The sequence below is a fragment of the Cannabis sativa genome, chromosome 1, assembly GCF_029168945.1.
Source record: "Cannabis sativa cultivar Pink pepper isolate KNU-18-1 chromosome 1, ASM2916894v1, whole genome shotgun sequence".
Lineage (NCBI taxonomy): Eukaryota > Viridiplantae > Streptophyta > Magnoliopsida > Rosales > Cannabaceae > Cannabis > Cannabis sativa.
In genome coordinates this window covers 46,725,160-46,743,317 of record NC_083601.1, presented here as the reverse complement: position 1 = coordinate 46,743,317, position 18,158 = coordinate 46,725,160, and the positions used below count along the sequence as shown (strand labels likewise).

Sequence of the window (18,158 nt, the reverse complement as noted above, 5' to 3'; positions counted from 1 at the left end):
TCAACCTTTTGTCTCTTTCTTATATATTATCATTACCCAATTCAACAATTTATGGAATTTAAACAAACCTACAAAAACCACAAACTTTTTTCCCGCAATTTGACAAGAAACCCACCAAGAATTCAAGCTTATATTATATATCACACACAATATTATACAATTTCACACAAAAAGAATTAAACAAACCTTCTCCATTCATGGCTATGCTTACTTCTCCACCGTCCAAACCCAAAGCCCATACTTTTATTTCTCTCCACCGTTTAAGTCACCAGCCTAGAGGGAATGTAGCCCCTTTCAGGCCATTGCCAAAGGCTTCAACTTTTCCAAAGCCTGAAATTTTTTTGGGAAATACAAACCTTTTAAGGCATTTTCATGTAAGAAGTAATGACAGAAGAATTGGGTTAGTTACTAATGCAGCATTAAGTGAGAGTGCAGAGCCAGTAAATGGGAAGAGAATTATGTTGTCAGATGTGGTGGTGAAGAGGCCAAGAAGAGTTTTTTCTGGGAGGAAATGGAATTCTATGGATATGGGCACTGCTGGTGTTGTTTTGGCAATGCATTTGCTTAGTCTTTTTGCTCCGTTTCATTGTAATTGGGCTGCCTTTTGGGTGGCACTTTCACTTTACATTGTGACTGGTTTATTTGGTATCACTCTCTCTTTTCATAGAAATCTCTCTCACCGCAGTTTTAAGCTACCCAAATGGCTTGAGTACTTGTGTGCTTATTGTGGAGCTCTAGCTCTTCAGGTCAGTTTTAACTTAACCTTTTTGACTATCATTTTTGGAAGAATGAAAAAAGATCTGATTTTGATGAGTTATTTGTTTGAGATAGGGGAATCCAATTGATTGGGTGAGCACACATAGGTATCACCATCAGTTTTGTGATTCTGAGAGAGACCCACATAGCCCAATTGAAGGTTTCTGGTTTAGTCACATGAGTTGGCTATTTGATACCAATTCTGTAGCTCAAAGGGTATTAATTATATGCATTATTTTCTCTTTTCTTCTACTTCAGTTCATATCTCTACATGTTGTTCAAATAACATAATTCTAATCTGTTGATTGAATTTTGCAGTGTGGGGGTCCAAACAATGTTTCAGATTTAGAAAAGCAGACATTCTATAAGTTCCTTAAGAATACTTACATTGTTCACCCAATTGCAATGGCAACTCTACTATATGCACTTGGAGGATTTCCTTTCCTTGTGTGGGGAATGGTAACAATTCAATTTCACTTTTTCTTTTGGAGGATTAATTTTGAAGATGTAAAATGTAAATGTTGTATCACTGCAGGGTGTGAGGGTCATATGGGTGTACCATATTACTTGGCTAGTTAACTCTGCTTGCCATGTTTGGGGAAAACAAGCATGGAAGACTCATGATTTGTCCAGAAACAATTGGTAAACACTTAAAGACTCATTTTTTTTTTGCAACAAAGAAAGAAATTTGTTCATAGTAATTAATGTTTTATAAGATTGGTTCATAATGTAGGTGGGTGGCATTGTTAGCATTTGGAGAAGGTTGGCACAACAATCACCATGCATTTGAGTACTCAGCAAGGCATGGGTTAGAATGGTGGCAAATTGACATGACTTGGTATGTGGTGAAGCTTCTCCAGGTCATTGGATTGGCTACTGAAGTCAAACTACCCAATGAAACTCATAAGCAAAGAATGGCTCTAAATAACTAATTTTATACAACAGTCAAAAATTGAATAATATATATACACAAATGATTAACTATGTAACAGTTTGAGAGTTAGCTTATCTCTCTCCACAATTCAGAGCTTTGTTCTCGATTTTCATCTGTACTCATAAGAGAAATCATTGTGCACTGTACAAAGTAATTGATTGTGGTCCATACATGGATATGAAATACTAAAGATTTGCAGAAAAACTGGTTGAGAAGCACTTTTTCTGTAACCAAATTTTAAAAGAAAAACATATTTTTTACTCTCTAAACTAAGTTATGAATATTCAAGGTGAATATTGATGTTGCATTGTTTGACGAAGAGGGAAGACATAGTTTTGATGGGGTTATTTGGGATCACAAGGGTTGGGTCGTGGCTAGGATTATAAGATTGCGGATTGGGCAAGTTCTTCCAAAGATTGTTAAAATCATGACTCTTAAGGAAGTGTTATCATAGTTGAAGCGCGATTTTTAGGGTATTAATATTGTCGAATCTCATTGTTTGGTATTAGTACAAGCGGTTAGAAATTTGAATGTTTTGTCATTCATTTTGGGTGGTGTCATTGAAGATTGTAAACAACTTTTTTATTCTTTTAGTAATATTTCTTTACGTTTTGTCAAAAGGTATGTTAATTAGTGTGCTTATCTTATGACTAGACCAGCTTGTTTATACGTTATCGTATTTTTTCGAAGTATAATCTCTTCTTTGATGTTGTTGATAATATTGAGGCCAAATTAATTTAGGAAATTTACCATTCAAGAAAACTAAAAAATTGATTTAATTAAATTATGAAGTATGTACTGATGTCAACTAATTGTAAGAAAATCTTCATTAAAGAAATTATTGGAATTCTAATTTTTTCAATTTTATTTTTCCAAAAAGATCCTAAATTATTCATTATATTTTATATATGTTGAAGACACATTATCTTTACAAAAGATTGTAAAAATCTTAAAATAATAAAACAAATTAATACAAAATAAATTTTTTCCCTGAGAAAATATAAATTAGTTTGATTTAAAATTCTACATACTCTTCTAGTTAATTAATGACAAAAAATTAATTGCAAAAAAGATATATTTGTAATGAGATTATGAGAAAAGACCTATATGACTTATTTAAATAAGTAATAATTAATTCCATAGAATTAAGTTTAATTAAATACAAAAAAAAAAAAAATTAAATAATTAAAACCATCAAAAATTCAAAAAAAGTCTGTACATTTTTTTTCTTTAAAAAATATAATGTTTTTCATCAGGTTCAAAAATATCTAATAACCAAGATATTATTATTAAGTCCAAATAAAAATAAAATTTATCTTTTTTACGATAGATTTTTATAAATTTTACATGATTATATATGTATTATATATCCTAATCCTATTCGAACTATATATCTGAAAACCTATAAATAAACACCAAAGCTTAAGTACATACTTTTAAAAAATACTGCATATAATTATTATTATTTTGGTTCTCTTATATTTAAGTTATTTTCTTCCGTACTGTTACAAAGTTCAACATCTCAACATGAATCCTCCCTACGAGTCTACTGAAAACAAAGTAAGTCATAAACTTATATTTACTTTTCTAAAAATTAAATTAAAAGAATAGAAAATTTTGAGAACAACAAAACTTTAACATTATTTTTTTAATTTTATTTAAGAAATCTTATTCTTTTTATCTGTTGGATTTTTTTTAATTTTTTTTTTTTATCTTTCTCTATGTTACTAAGGTTTTCTTTCTTTTTTTTTTTATCGCTTATTAAAATTAAACTATGTTTTTTATATCTTAATTTTCTTAAAATTAGCGTTGGAATTAAACTTATTATATATATATAATGATTACTAAAATATGATGAGACTAAATAAATTCAAAAGATAAGTGAGTAATAACAAATTATCTAAGTAAGAAAAATTAAATGTTTAATAAGTATTTTCTTATAATTTAATATTATTAGATTTATTATGAAAAATTTGTGATTATATGCTTAAAATAGCTTTATTCACTAAAAATATGTTACTCTATTTTACAGAAAGAAAATGATATTTACTTTGAAGAAGACGAATTACTGGGTATCAATAACAACGAGGTATTTCTTATTATAATTCCACCTAATTTCAATTTGTATTTTTTTCCTCTCTCTCCAACTATTATTTTTTAAGTAATTATTAAGAATAATTATTTTTAACACTTTTGAAACCCACTCAATATATATTATCACTTGAAAATTAACTAAATTATACCAATGTTAGACTCTTTGATTTTGTTAATTATTTTATAGCATTATTATAATATTGTATATTTTTCATGCAGAATGAAGATCCTAATAATGAGCCTTCAAATAATTTGATGATGATGAGGTACCTATATATATATATAAAAATCTAAAATAATATATAGTATTAGTTAAAATTGTGAGCATTTATTATACATTTATGCTACTTATTTATTAACTTTGAATATATTTAGATTTGATAATGTTTGATTTTTTTTATTTTCGTATAAATTAACAGCACCATGCCAGCCCAAACAAATCAAGTAGAGATTAATCTTTATGAGGAAAAATCATCGGAAAAAAAGAGGCACGTAACTAAACATATTATTATTATTATTATTATTATTATTATTATTATTATTATTATTATTATTTAATGTCTAGACTCGAAATATTTATGTACTATTTTTGTGGTTGCAGGAGAGGCAAAGGCTATTGCACTTGTAAAAAGACCCAATGCTTAGCAGGGTAAGTAATAATAATAATAATAATTAGTGTATTTATTTTTAGATATGTAGACATATGTATAGATACTATTTATGTTTAACATAATTTGTATTTTTTTTAATAAATAAATTTTAATGTATTTTTTTTTTCTTGAAGGTATTGTGATTGTTTTTTAAACGGCAATTACTGTGGGAATTTTTGCACATGTGATACGTGTAAAAATAAAATAGAAACCCATAATGAGGTGGAGGGGGCTCTCAAAAAATTTAAAGCTCGAAATCCACATGCATTTGATTCAAAGGTTATTATTTACTATACTTTAATTATTTGACTCTAAACATATTTTTTATTGAAAGAATTTCTACTTTCTTCATTAACTTTATACTTATTAAAACTCACTTGTGTGTCTTTATTTGGATAAAAAAGCAGAACAATAGAGGATGCAACTGCAAAAAATCAAAGTGCCTACAAAATTATTGTTCTTGTTATGGGGTAAGCAAATATCAAATATTTGTATTGTTTATATTATGACATAATTCATATTTTAATGAAATATAATTCCTTTTAATTTCTTCTGATTGATTATAATTTAATTTTTGTTTTTTAATTTGATTTTTAAGATGGAAAATGGTTGTTTCGAAGGATGCAATTGCGCTAATTGTGAGAATACTTTTGGCAAAAAATCATCACCAACAATGGAAGGTTAGCCATGCAATTATTAATCACTAAATATATACATTTATTTCCATTCAAAAATATATATATCTTTTATATTAAATGTGGCTATCTAACAAAAATTTTTGGCTTAACATTTTTTTTTAAAATTTTTCCTTTAAATAAGTTAACGTTAAAACTAGTACCATGAAATAAATTAAAAAAGTATTTTTTATTTAAAAAAATAAAATTAAATATTTAAATTTAATTTATTTATTAAAATATGACTTAGATAATTATTAAAAAGTATCAATAGATTATTATATAATTATTTTTTAATTAGTTATATAAATCTTAATTTAAATTTAAATAAGACGTTAATTTAATTAATTAATAATACTTAATAATAAATTTATTAGTTATATTGGTTAAAATATCTAAACTTATTTATTTATTTTATAAAATTAGTTAGATATATATTTTTTATAAATAAATTTAAAACTAAATTAAATTTTATATATTTATAAAATATTATTAAATTGTATTAGATTTAATTTTTATTATTATTATTTAAATTAATAATTAAGTAATAATATAATTGTAATGTATTGTATATTACTAATACTTAATATTTATATATATTTACATTGTTATATATGTAAAATAAATATGAATTATAATTATTGAAACTTAAAAAATAAAAATAAAAAATACATTGATACACTTATTTAGTGGAGAATGAATTTCCTTTGTAAGTTATTTATTTCAAGATTTATAAATATTAAATACTTAATGAAAATGTTTTGCCATATATATTATAGGTGACTCAACTCCAACCCCAGCCCCAATCCCAGCCCCAGCTCCAACCCCGACAACATCGTCAGGGCCTATAATCTATGAAATGGAAAATGGCTTTATTGGAGTAAACTATCCAAACGGACCAGCCCCAGGCCCAACAACATCTAACTCCATTCTCTCAAATCATTTTAAAAAATGAGTTGTGTTATAGGGTGTCACAACAAAAAATGAGTCTGTATTATTTTAGTGTTTTTTAAACGATATGCTTAGTGTTTTTGTGTCGTTTAACAATCTCAATAGTTTAAAGGAGATTTTTAACGACCAGATAAATTTAGGAGCATAATTTAGAACATATATCAAAGCACTACTAATTTTTTATTATTTAGTTTTTATGTAAAGTTATTTATGAGTTTGTTTTATATAAATTTTAATTAAATAATATTTCAATTATTATTTTAAAATTAATATGACATCTCACATCTTATACAACAATTAGTACACAGGTAGTATCGGAAATAGAAAAAATATTTTTGATATTATTTGTAGTTTTTGTGATTGAGTTGTAGTAATATAAATATATGTACACATTTTCTTAACATTCCATTATCCCATATCGATATGAAAGTAGGAGTACCTTATTTCTTTTTGAATATAAGTAAGCTCATATTCTTTCAATCTTCCAAGTTCATTTTCCTAATTATCTCATTATATATATCAATTAAACCCAAATTTGAAATTTAATAATCTTTTTAAAGAAATCACCAAAATTGAATTTACTTACAATTGCTAAACCATCTTCTTGAAGGTATTGTGATTGTTTTTTACTTGGAAACTACTGTATCTTTGTACGTGTGATAACTGTAAAAACAAATTAAAGAAGAGGCTCCGAAAAAAATTAAAGCTAGAAAATTAATTAAAATATTTTTTGCAACATAAAAAAGAATACAAAATATTAGTAAAATATACCTAAAGTAATGACTTAATTTTTTAATTTGTATAGCTAATAACTATAAAACTAACAAACACAAAAGTTTAAAATAAAAAGTCACAACATAATATACATAACCAAGTATAGTTTATCACTTTATACTTATTATTATTTGGGTCAAAATTATACTCAACCATCCACATGAAATTATTAAGACAACTAAGAGAGCATTTTTATACAAATAGTAAGGTGATTGTTTTTTAATAGAAAATTATTGTGGAGATTCTTGTAACTTTAATAACAAATCAAGTAACAAAAAAAATGTGGAGAAAGCTCAAAAAAAAAAAAAAAAGATTAAAGCTCGCAATCGCAACCTACTTGTATTTTGTTGAAACTTTTATATTTTTAAGGAATATTTACGATATAAATACTTTATATTTTTAATTTTATACACTTATATGTCACTACTACAAACCAAGCTTTTAGAGGCACTTTTTTCAGCAAATATTAAAGAACCGACGTCATAGGGTTGGAATTTTTTGGAAGGGATTTTGACACCACCTATGGCGTCGGTTATTTCTAAAAAAAACTGACGCCTAAAGGGTTTATAACCCTAGCCCAGCCCATCATCTTCCTCATTCGACCAGCCAACCCAGAAACCCCCAAACCAGAGAACCCCAAACCCTCTCCGCCAACCACCACGAAAAACCACCCCCATTTCACCATTTTTTCACCATTTTAGCTCATTTTTGTTTCTAAATCTTCTATTTTTCATACCTAAAACTATATACCTGAAAAGATCACATTTTTCCTCATTTTTTAAGGAAAACTGAAGGTAGAGGTAGTGGTGGTGGTGGTTATACCTCCGACCACCGTTTTTAGTGGAGAAAACATTGTATTTCAACGTCTATTAAGGTATAAATCTAATTTCTACTAATTTTAGTATTGTACATTGCTTTATTTTTTATTTTATAAATATTTTTAGGTTTTTTCTATATTATTAAATATGTATTGTGTGTATATATATTGTGAATGAGAAATGTATTGTGTGTATATATATTGTGAATGAAAAATGTGATATAGGAGAGTATATATGTATGTATTTTGTGTTGTATTGAATATGTATTGTGTGTGTGTATATATTGTGAATGAGAAATGAGATAAATAGGAGAGTATTTTATATATTGTATATGTATATATTGAGTATTTTAAACAAATAATTTTGTTAAATATTGTGAATGAGAATGAGATAAGAGAGTATTAAAATAAAAGTTTAGAAATTGTTTTCTAAAAAATTAGTTTAGAAACAAAAGTTTAAAAATTAACTCTATTTTGTATCAATTTTTTTCTATTTTCAATTTTATTCATGTGTTTTTATTTTTTTAGTAGCTAGTAGATAGTTAATTACAACTACTTAGCAAGTTACTAATTTTCATTCTATTCATGTATTTTTAACTAGTTAGTAATAAATTAACTAGTTAGTAACTAAATACTCATAAATTATATAACTAGTAAGTAGCTAAATAAAAAAATTTGTAATTTTGTAGTATTTCTTTATGTTGTAGGTTGTGAGGTCAATTTGCAAGGATCTGACTTATTTGGTATTGATCGGTTTCTAGTTAGCTCGAGGTATACACTCACTAAATTTTATTATAAATTAATTATGAATGCTTAGTAGAGTTTGAATATCTTAAATATTCATCCGTAGTGAAGTAGGTTCTGTAATATATTGTAATGCGCCGGATCGATGGGTGAAATAATATGCATGTTAGATGAGTTTGAATATCTTCAATATTCATCCTTAGTGAAGTAGGTTAATGAATACATGTATCTTTAACGTCGAATGGGTGGTAAATTTTTATATTGCTAAATGTTGTTGTGATTATTTCATATTGTTTTGAATTGTGTTTTGTTGTTATTAATAGGTTTGAATTTTTCGGAAACGTTCAATTATAGTCGTTATGCTGCCGAAATTTCAGTAAAATTAGGATAATATTTGATTTTAATTTCTCTTAAACTTGGTCGTTAGGATTTTATCGGAAGTGACTTTATCGGAAGACAAGTACATAATTTTTGGTATAAGGTATGCTTTCTTTAACCTACTTTTATAAGAATATTTTTCATATATATTTAGATAATCTTTAAATGCTTAGAGTAATTTTAGAATAATATTGATGTAATACATATGATATATATTGTTGAGTGCTAAGGATAGATATAGTAAGCTATAAAAAAAATACAAAAAAGGTCTATATTGGGATTTGAACTTGTGACCAAAAGGATAGATTGATAAGTTTTTACCAATATACCAAAACACACTAGAATTAACAAATACATTATAAACATTGATTCTAATACTTAAAATAAGAATTCTATTAGTTTATGTTAAGTAAAATAGCAAAATAAAACACAAAAATACCCAAGTTCAAAAAAAAAAAAAATCGCCTCAAGCGGACAACCGGATCAAAAGTTATTAATAATGTTCAAAGTTTTAAAAAATTTCATGCAAATTTTAACCCTTTATCTACAAAAATACAATACACTACAAAAATGATACTAATATATTAAAAAAAATTATAAAAATATACTAATATACTACAAAAATACAAACACATAATATAAAATATTAATAAAAAGATAGCTAATATACAAACACTTAGAATAATGTAGATGTGTATTTATTCAACTTTTCAATTTAATTTGTATTTATGGTTATTATATATAATTTATACTTAATTTAATTATATTAATAATAAAATAATATATATATAAATTATGCTAAAATACAAAATTGGAAGCTGAAAAAAAAATTATATGAAACAACCGACGCCATAGGACCCCTATGGCGTCGGTTAGGGGTCCTATGGCGTCGGTTGTTTTTAACCCTTTAGCGTCACCCGGAACAGCGTCGGTAGCGAATTTCGCCAATACCGACGCTGAAAGCCCTTAAAAACCGCCTCTAAAGCCCAATTTTGTAGTAGTGTGTTATTATTTTTTAACGGATTAAATATTATATATTACGTTTTTGTTGCAGTCGTTACAATAAATTTTGTTAAGTGTTGAATTAGTTAAGTAAAACGTCACTTATTAGTATATTAATGATCCAACTCTTTTTTTGTTTATAAAAAAACATTAAATAATTTAAAAAGAAACAACAGAAATATTGAAAAAAAAATACAATAGAATTATCTTATTATTTATTTGTTTCATTTTTATAATAAAATAATTATTATTTAGTTTTGAAATTGTTTAATAATAAATGAGTAATTTGCGGCATAAATACTTAAGTTTAACTCATAGTTGCAAATAAATACCTAAGTTTAATTTTTGGCGGTAATAATAACTAAGTTATAATTCTAAAACTTCTGTAGGTACCTGACTGTTAAGTGTTAAGTAAATTACCACGTGGCAATTTCTAATTGGTCCAAGTCATTATATTTTTTATTATTTAAAAAAAATTAGTTTAAATATACCAATAAGAAAAGACACGTAGATAATGACTTAACATTTAATGGTTAGGTACCTACAGAGTTCCAAAAATATAACTTGAGTATTATTACTGCTAAAAATTAAACTTAAGTATTTATTTGCAACAGATAGTTAAACTTAAATATTTATGCCACAAATTACTCATAAAAAATTTATTGAAAGTGGACAATTAATCAATTGATGGGTGTTAGATTAGTTAGATTTAAAAAAATTTATTGAAATTAGAATTAAAAGCTGCAATAAAAACGTAATATATAGTATTTAATTCGTCAAAAAAAAAATTGACATATAAGTGTATGAAACTAAAAGATAAGCTATTTAAACTATCTTCTTTTAAAAAATAAAAAGATGTTGCAACTTTTTATCAATGTAATATAAGTGATTTTGTAATACTCTAAAGATTAGTAACTGAATTAGCAACCTTAACTAAATTAATTAAGTGTTAATGATAAATTATATTATTATATGATTTAATATGTAGAATTATTATGATTTATCTTTTGTAATTTTGACCCGAGAAGGGTAAAATTATAATTTTATAATATATTGTGTTTATAGACTGCATTATTATATAGTATGTGTATTCTGTCTTTCTGCGGGTGATTTCTGACAAGTCGGTACGGTAGAGTCACAATTGGGTATTTTAGGGCCGAACCGGGTTCGGGGCCCAAAATACATTTTCGGGATTTTGTTATGGCCTTAATGTGTTAAATGAGAAAATTTTAATTATGTGATATAAAAAATATTTGTTAATTAATTTGATAACGATTACTTAGTCGATATCAGTTGAGAGGACATGTTCTATAAATTTTCTCACGATTTAGAAAATTAATTTTTACAGTTTAATTTTTCATACTAGTAAATTCCTCTAATAAATACGAACGGGAATAATTGCCAATGTATACATGTATATACATGTGATACTAAAACCTTGAACCAACGAAAACATGTCATGTATATATAAGTGTATACAGTAATAATCTAATTAATTTTAACAATAATATATATTTAAGTACTTTAAATTTACAAATATAAATAAAGTTAACGAGATATTACCAAAAAAAAAAAATAGAAAGTCAAGAGTATAAAATTAAAACATAAAAAGTTTTCATTGCCAAGTTTGAAAGCATAAAAGTAAAAAAAAAAAAAATGCATTGACACTTAGAGCATGTTTGATATTGTTTTCTGTTTTTTATTTTCAAAAAATTGTTTTTAGAAATGAGAACAAAAAATAGTTTTTGAAGTTTTTAAAAACAAGTCATGTTTGGTTAGTGTTTTTTAAAAACAATATTGACCAATAGTGAATTAGTTTTTAAAACAGAAAATAACATTTTGTTGTTTTCAAAATTCTTGTTTTTTGTAACTTTGTTTTCTGAAAACTGTTTTCAAAAAACAAGGCTAAACAAGCCAAATTGTTTTTAAAAAACAATTTTTCAGTTTTTAAAAACAAAAAACAATTTTTTAGTTATGATGCTAAACATGCACTTATTCTTTAAGAGTGAAACAATGATATTTCCTTAAGTTATTTATTAGTTTGTGCATGAATGAAACACTTGAAGTGTATGAAATTTGTAAATACTTGATGAAAATAAAATGTATATGTTTTGCCATCATGATCTATAAGATAGGCAGCAATAAATTTTTTAAAATTTGTTCAAGTTGGGTGGGCATTAATTAACTAATGGTATTATTTGGATGCATGCTTTGGCTCCTTAGGCTTAGAGTGGAGGCAACTTATCACATGACTAAGCCTTAAATGATAGGCATCATAATTCAATTTACTTGCTTAGGGGGTCCTAAACTACGATTATATTTAATTATGGGAGTTGATTAAACTTTTAACTAGTGAATTAATTTCACATAATTAATTAACTTGTATACATGATTTCTACGCAAGTTCTCAAGAAAGAAATCAGGATATTCCTCATAACTATTTAATAAGTTGTGCCAATTACTATATACAGTGATACCTCTATTTAAGAATACTCTATTCAAGAATAACCTCTAATTTGTTATAAAAAAATCAAGTCCCGATTTGGGCCAATTATAAATAAGAATAACCTCTAAATTGTAATTAGTTATACATTTTCTAAGTCCCGTATTAACAAAGTATACCTCTATATAAGAATAATTACATCTTAATAAAATATATACATGTATTTTGTAAATTTATTTATATAAAATTAATAATTTTATTTTAAATTATAATACATGTATGAAATTATATTTACTCTAAAATATTTCTATTACGATATAGTATTAATGATTATTTATTGTTATTATTATTACATTGATATTTTTTGGTTTTTTAATTTTTTTTTCTAGTGTAATTCTATTTAGTTATAACCTCCCAATTAGAATATAATTTACTTGGTCCCAAGTGTATTCTTGGATAGAGGTTCTACTGTATTATATATAAAAATAAAAATAAAAATATAGTGGCATGTGTAATAAATTAGAACCCTTTAGAGATATGTTATGTAAATATTTTATGAAATTAGAAAGTCTATGTGTGTGATCTATATTATTTATGTGTAATATTATACTATAATAAATTAATGAATAAATATTATGTGCGTGATTAGTATCTATAATAATATATTATATAATGTAAAGTCTTTTTTTGGCAAGTTAGTTGACAAAATAATTTTTCCATTTATGGTAAGATTGGTGTGCATTCATATTCGATTTCTTACCTTATAAATTCGGATTGTAGTTGCCCTTTTCCTTGTTTGGAAAGTTGCACTTTCAGCTGAACTTTCCTTTGTTGAAAAACTTCTCAAAAGAGAAGGAATTCTCTTTTGGAAAGTTGTCTTTTTTAGGGAAACTTTGTTTATTGCCTTTTCCTTATTGATTTCGATTGTATCTTGATACAATCAGAATATCTAATCTGTTTTTGGCAGGAATCAAACATTAAAAGAAGATCGGACCCGATTTTAGTAAGTTTCCGTTTAAGGCGGATCCGTACAACGTCGGCATCCGAATACGATGTAGCGGAATCGTGTTTCTTTTGGAAAGTTTTTGTACAGCTGCTAATTCGAACTTGTGGTTGCCTCTTTGGTTTCTATGATCTATAAATAGAGCCTAGAGAGCAACCATTCGAATTACCTCTTCCATTATTTATTTTCTACATTTATCTTTTGAGAGAAGAGAGTCTTTCTTTGTTTTGTGAGAGCCTAGTTGTTCATCTAGGTTCTAGTTGTTCTATTTCTGTTCTTACTCTATCCTAGAAGTTGTGAAGAACTACTTGACTGAACAAGAGATTGGTCTTCGGGAGAAGACTTGATAAAGCCTTACTTCGGGAGGAAGTAAGCACTTGGTCTTCGGGAGAAGACTTGTTGAAGCCTTACTTCGGGAGGAAGTAAGCACTTGGTCTTCGGGAGAAGACTTGTTGAAGCCTTACTTCGGGAGGAAGTAAGCACTCACACTTCAAAGACGAAGGGAGTTCGGGCTTGAAGGTGTTTCAAGAAGTCAGATTCATAAAGTGGATTACAAAGGATTGCGGCAATACTTTAGAGGGAGTCTAAACTTGTTTAAGTCAATTGTCTTTGTAATTTTGATACTTTATTAATTGATTTCATTCTCTGGGCGTGGCCCCGTGGACTAGGAGTGTTCGGGAGAACACTGATACCACGTATAAATCTCTTGTGTCAAGTTATTTATTTTTCTGCAAATATTTTATATTCTGCCTGTTCAGTTTTGCTGTAGCAGAATTACTTTCTGCTGCTGCAAACGCGTACAGTTTTTATATTTTCGTATATACAACTGACATTTGCAAAAACACGGTTTTTCATATAATTTTTTACTAGCAACAAGTCCTTAGGATAGTTTGAAACGTAGATTCTTTTGGTGACTCAAATATATAATTTACGTATGAAAATTGTTTCTTAGAGATATACATTACTTCCATTAAAATAAAATAATTTGATAAAAATGAAAGTGCTAAATATGAACATTGTATACACATGTCCATTAATACCGATCGATATCTAACTTTAAAGCTACTTAGTTAACGAATGAGCCAAATGAGAATTAGTAAAAATAACATAAAAAGGAAATAATTTGAACAACATGATTTCCTAATTCTCAATAATTATATTGCATATAAATTATGTGTCATTTTTTCAAACCGACATTAATTTAATTATAATAATAATAACATTTATAAATTATAATTAATTACAAAGAAATAATTTTAAAAAACTATTATGTAAAATAAAAATAAAAATACATAATAGTAAATGTTGATATAGCATCTTTCGTGATCCGGCGTTTAATTATGATATAGTCACTCGAGATTCTTACAGAAAATTAGTAATGTCTAAATTAGGTAGTTTTGTATAGACGCTTCGAATTTAGTGTACAAGCTATTCAAAATTTATTATCTATATATTTTCTTCTTTTGGAGTTTTTATAAAAGATTGTCGTAAATTTCTTGCATTCTTAAACAATATGTTTTTTTATTTTTATTTTTCATTAAATGATTTGCTAAATCTTGTTAGAACTTAGAGCATCTTGTTTTTTTTTTCTAAATCGAGTATTTAACAGGAATGTTTTTCCTTGTTAAAGTATAATTTTATCTTTTGTCTGATTAAACAAATTAATTAAAGTTCTATATTTACTTTAAAAAGAAAAATCAAAGTCTAAGACCTATCATATCTTTTATTATTTATTTTAGTATTTCGTGTATTGGAGGTAAAACAACCCAAAACAATAATTCTAAGATACATCTATATTGAAATTTGATAATTCTACGAAACCACTATAGAAAACTTTTTTCCAACAATTTTAACAAGAACCCAATTAAGAATTGGAGCTTATATATACATATCACACACAATATTAAACATTTAACACAAAAACAAATAATGGGTTCACTCATGATGACCTCACCAAAGTTTGGCATAAACAATGAGTCAAAGCCTAAAAAGCAATTAAGAACTGGGTCAGTTTCTAAAGAAGAGCCAATAAAAGTTTTTAGTGGGAGGAAATGGAGTATTTGGGACATGGGCACTGCTGGTGTTATTTTGGGTTTGCATTTGCTTAGTCTTTTTGGGCCCTTTTATTGTAATTGGGCTGCATTTTGGGTTGCATTCACACTATACATCATTACAGGCCTTTTTGGTATTACTCTCTCTTTTCATAGGAATCTCTCTCACCATAGTTTTAAACTCCCCAAATGGCTTGAGTATTTTTTTGCTTATTGTGGAACTCAAGCTCTTCAGGTATGTAGTACTAGAACTTCAATTGCTTCTCTTATTATTATGAATAATTTTTGAGGAAAAATATTAAGACTGGATTTATTTATTTTATTTATATTTTTGAGTAGGGACATCCAATTACTTGGGTGAGGACACATAGGTACCATCATCAGTTTGTTGATTCTGAGAGAGACCCACATAGCCCAATTGAAGGTTTCTGGTATAGTCACATTGGTTGGCTATTTGATTCCAACACTGCATATCAAAAGGTATGTAATTTTCTTTGTTAAACTGTTAGATACACAAAATCGCTAATTAATTAATTTGAACATAAAATTTGATATGCAGAGTGGGAGTCCAAACATTGTTTTGGATTTAGAAAATCAGAGATTCTATAAGTTCCTTCAAAATAGTTACATTCTTCACCCGATTGCACTTGGAGTTGTGCTATATGCACTTGGAGGGTTTCCTTTCGTGGTTTGGGGAATGGTAGGAATTAATAATCTCAAATTACTTTTATGGTAATTTAATTATTAGATTTTGAAACTATATATGTACATATAAAAGTGTTTAAAAGTGAGAGACTAATAATTAAGGTGGTGCAGGGTGTGAGGGTGGTATGTAATTACCATGTGACTTGGCTGGTTAACTCTGCTTGCCATGTTTGGGGCAACCAAGCATGGAATACCGGTGATTTGTCAAGAAACAATTGGTAAGCTAAGTAATATTTTTTTTTAGAAATTAATTAAACACCTTTTACTTAATTTTTTTTTGGTAATTAATATTGGTTGATTGATGATATTCAGGTGGGTAGCATTGTTAGCTTTTGGAGAAGGTTGGCACAACAATCACCATGCTTTCGAGTACTCAGCAAGGCATGGGTTAGAGTGGTGGCAAATTGACACCACTTGGTATGTGGTGAAACTTCTTCATACCATTGGATTAGCTACTAACCTCAAACTACCTACCAAATCTCACAAGCAAAGATTAATGCACGCTCCAACAAAATAATTATATTTATATATAGAACTTAAAATATTTTCAGAATTATTAAAATCCTTTTACTATTATATTTAAAAGTTATTTGTGGCCTAATAATAATAATACTCAATGAAAATATACTTGTCAATTCCTTATATACCATGATTCTCACCATTTGTTTTTGGCAATGTGAGAATTTTGGTTGCACAATTACAAGAGTTTTTTAACCATGCAACATTTATATATAAAGTATTCAAATATATACATATGAACGAGAGAAACTAATATATATAAGGGAATAATTTGAAAAAGAAAAAGAAAAGAAAAAGAATGCAACATATATTCACTCACTATATATCAACCTGCATGTGTTTCTGAACTTTTCATGATATTTTACAAATCATCAAGTTAAATAAAAATTATCATTTGTGAAATGCTCCATATAAATTAATCACCCATATATTATTTGCTGGGCTCTATTCTTCTATTTTTATTGAACCGTTATCTTATTTTAACTTCCATATATATTAGGGCTCGTTTCGAACGCCGTATTAGGTCGTATTGTATTGTATTATATTGAATTAGATTATATATCATATTTTTATATAATACTATGTTAAACTTTAATTTATACTAAAATATTATATATTTAGGTGTCCATAAAAGTTAATACCACATATAGTTTTACATAAAAATATTACATAAAATACAATTCAATATAATACAATACAATACAATACGACCTAATACGGCGTTCTAAATGAGCCCTTATTGTAATATTATCTGTCTTAAGGCTACAATTAATCTCAAAGTTCAAAGTTTTTTTAGACACCCATATATTAATTATTTTTTATAGTAGTGTGGTGGTACTATATAAGATTAGTCAAGTAAATTTATTGATAATTACTAATTTTAACTCACTATATTTATGATTGTGTACTGTGTACCGTAGCTAGTGTGACCTATATTTTCTAGAAGCAATTCTTTGTTTTTTTTCCACCATACCATATGGGTGGGTGAACTATTTTTCTTCGGACCAGCTTTCGATAGTTTCTGTAAAAAGAGGAAAAATTATGATAAAATAATCATATCCAACTCATTAGCTTCAAGTTTAGAGGCATAAGGGTTAAATAATAATATATACCTAGCTTACAAAAAAAATATACATACATATATAGATATATATAGGTTTTGATATGAAACCCATAAACCATTGTCTATATATATCTTCATTAATTACAAAACAAACCTTTCCCATTTTTTGGACTTATATATATAGCTTGTTCTGTATAATTAGTCTTAATAGAATTGTTAATAATATTTAATAAAAGGTTCAATTTGCACACACACACACATATAATAAGTTATATATCGAGCAATGAGTCCTCACTACATAATGGCCAATATATAGTTTTTACAATGACTTAATTAATTATAGTTACATATAAATTTATAAGTGGCCTCCTTTCAAACTTTTCCTAGAATAACATTTTGTAATTTCAAGGCATTAATATATTAAGGTTAATATATATATAAAAAGTATGAAGCCTTCTTCTTGTTGATGTATAAGACAAAAGAAGAGAATATTTATAAATAAAATGTTTGTTTATATATATAAATAGGCATAATGACTATGGTACATAAGCACGGGAGCACAAAAAGCAAGATAGTTATGAAGTAGATGTTATAATATAA

General features: G+C 26.6%; 2 protein-coding genes across 2 annotated transcripts; both read left to right on the top strand.

Annotated features, from left to right (window-relative positions):
• The first annotated feature begins 42 nt into the window (after window positions 1-42).
• On the top strand, window positions 43-1,894 carry LOC115705298 (palmitoyl-monogalactosyldiacylglycerol delta-7 desaturase, chloroplastic). Its single transcript, XM_030632600.2, has 5 exons — window positions 43-746; window positions 832-972; window positions 1,075-1,215; window positions 1,292-1,398; window positions 1,490-1,894. Exons 1-5 carry the CDS (start codon window positions 198-200, stop codon window positions 1,686-1,688), a joined length of 1,137 nt encoding a protein of 378 aa, XP_030488460.2. The 5' UTR covers window positions 43-197; the 3' UTR covers window positions 1,689-1,894.
• Window positions 1,895-14,982: 13,088 nt separating this feature from the next.
• On the top strand, window positions 14,983-16,693 carry LOC115705317 (palmitoyl-monogalactosyldiacylglycerol delta-7 desaturase, chloroplastic). The gene is made up of 5 exons (XM_030632627.2): window positions 14,983-15,506; window positions 15,611-15,751; window positions 15,831-15,971; window positions 16,088-16,194; window positions 16,289-16,693. Exons 1-5 carry the CDS (start codon window positions 15,150-15,152, stop codon window positions 16,491-16,493), a joined length of 951 nt encoding a protein of 316 aa, XP_030488487.2. The 5' UTR covers window positions 14,983-15,149; the 3' UTR covers window positions 16,494-16,693.
• Window positions 16,694-18,158: the final 1,465 nt, after the last annotated feature.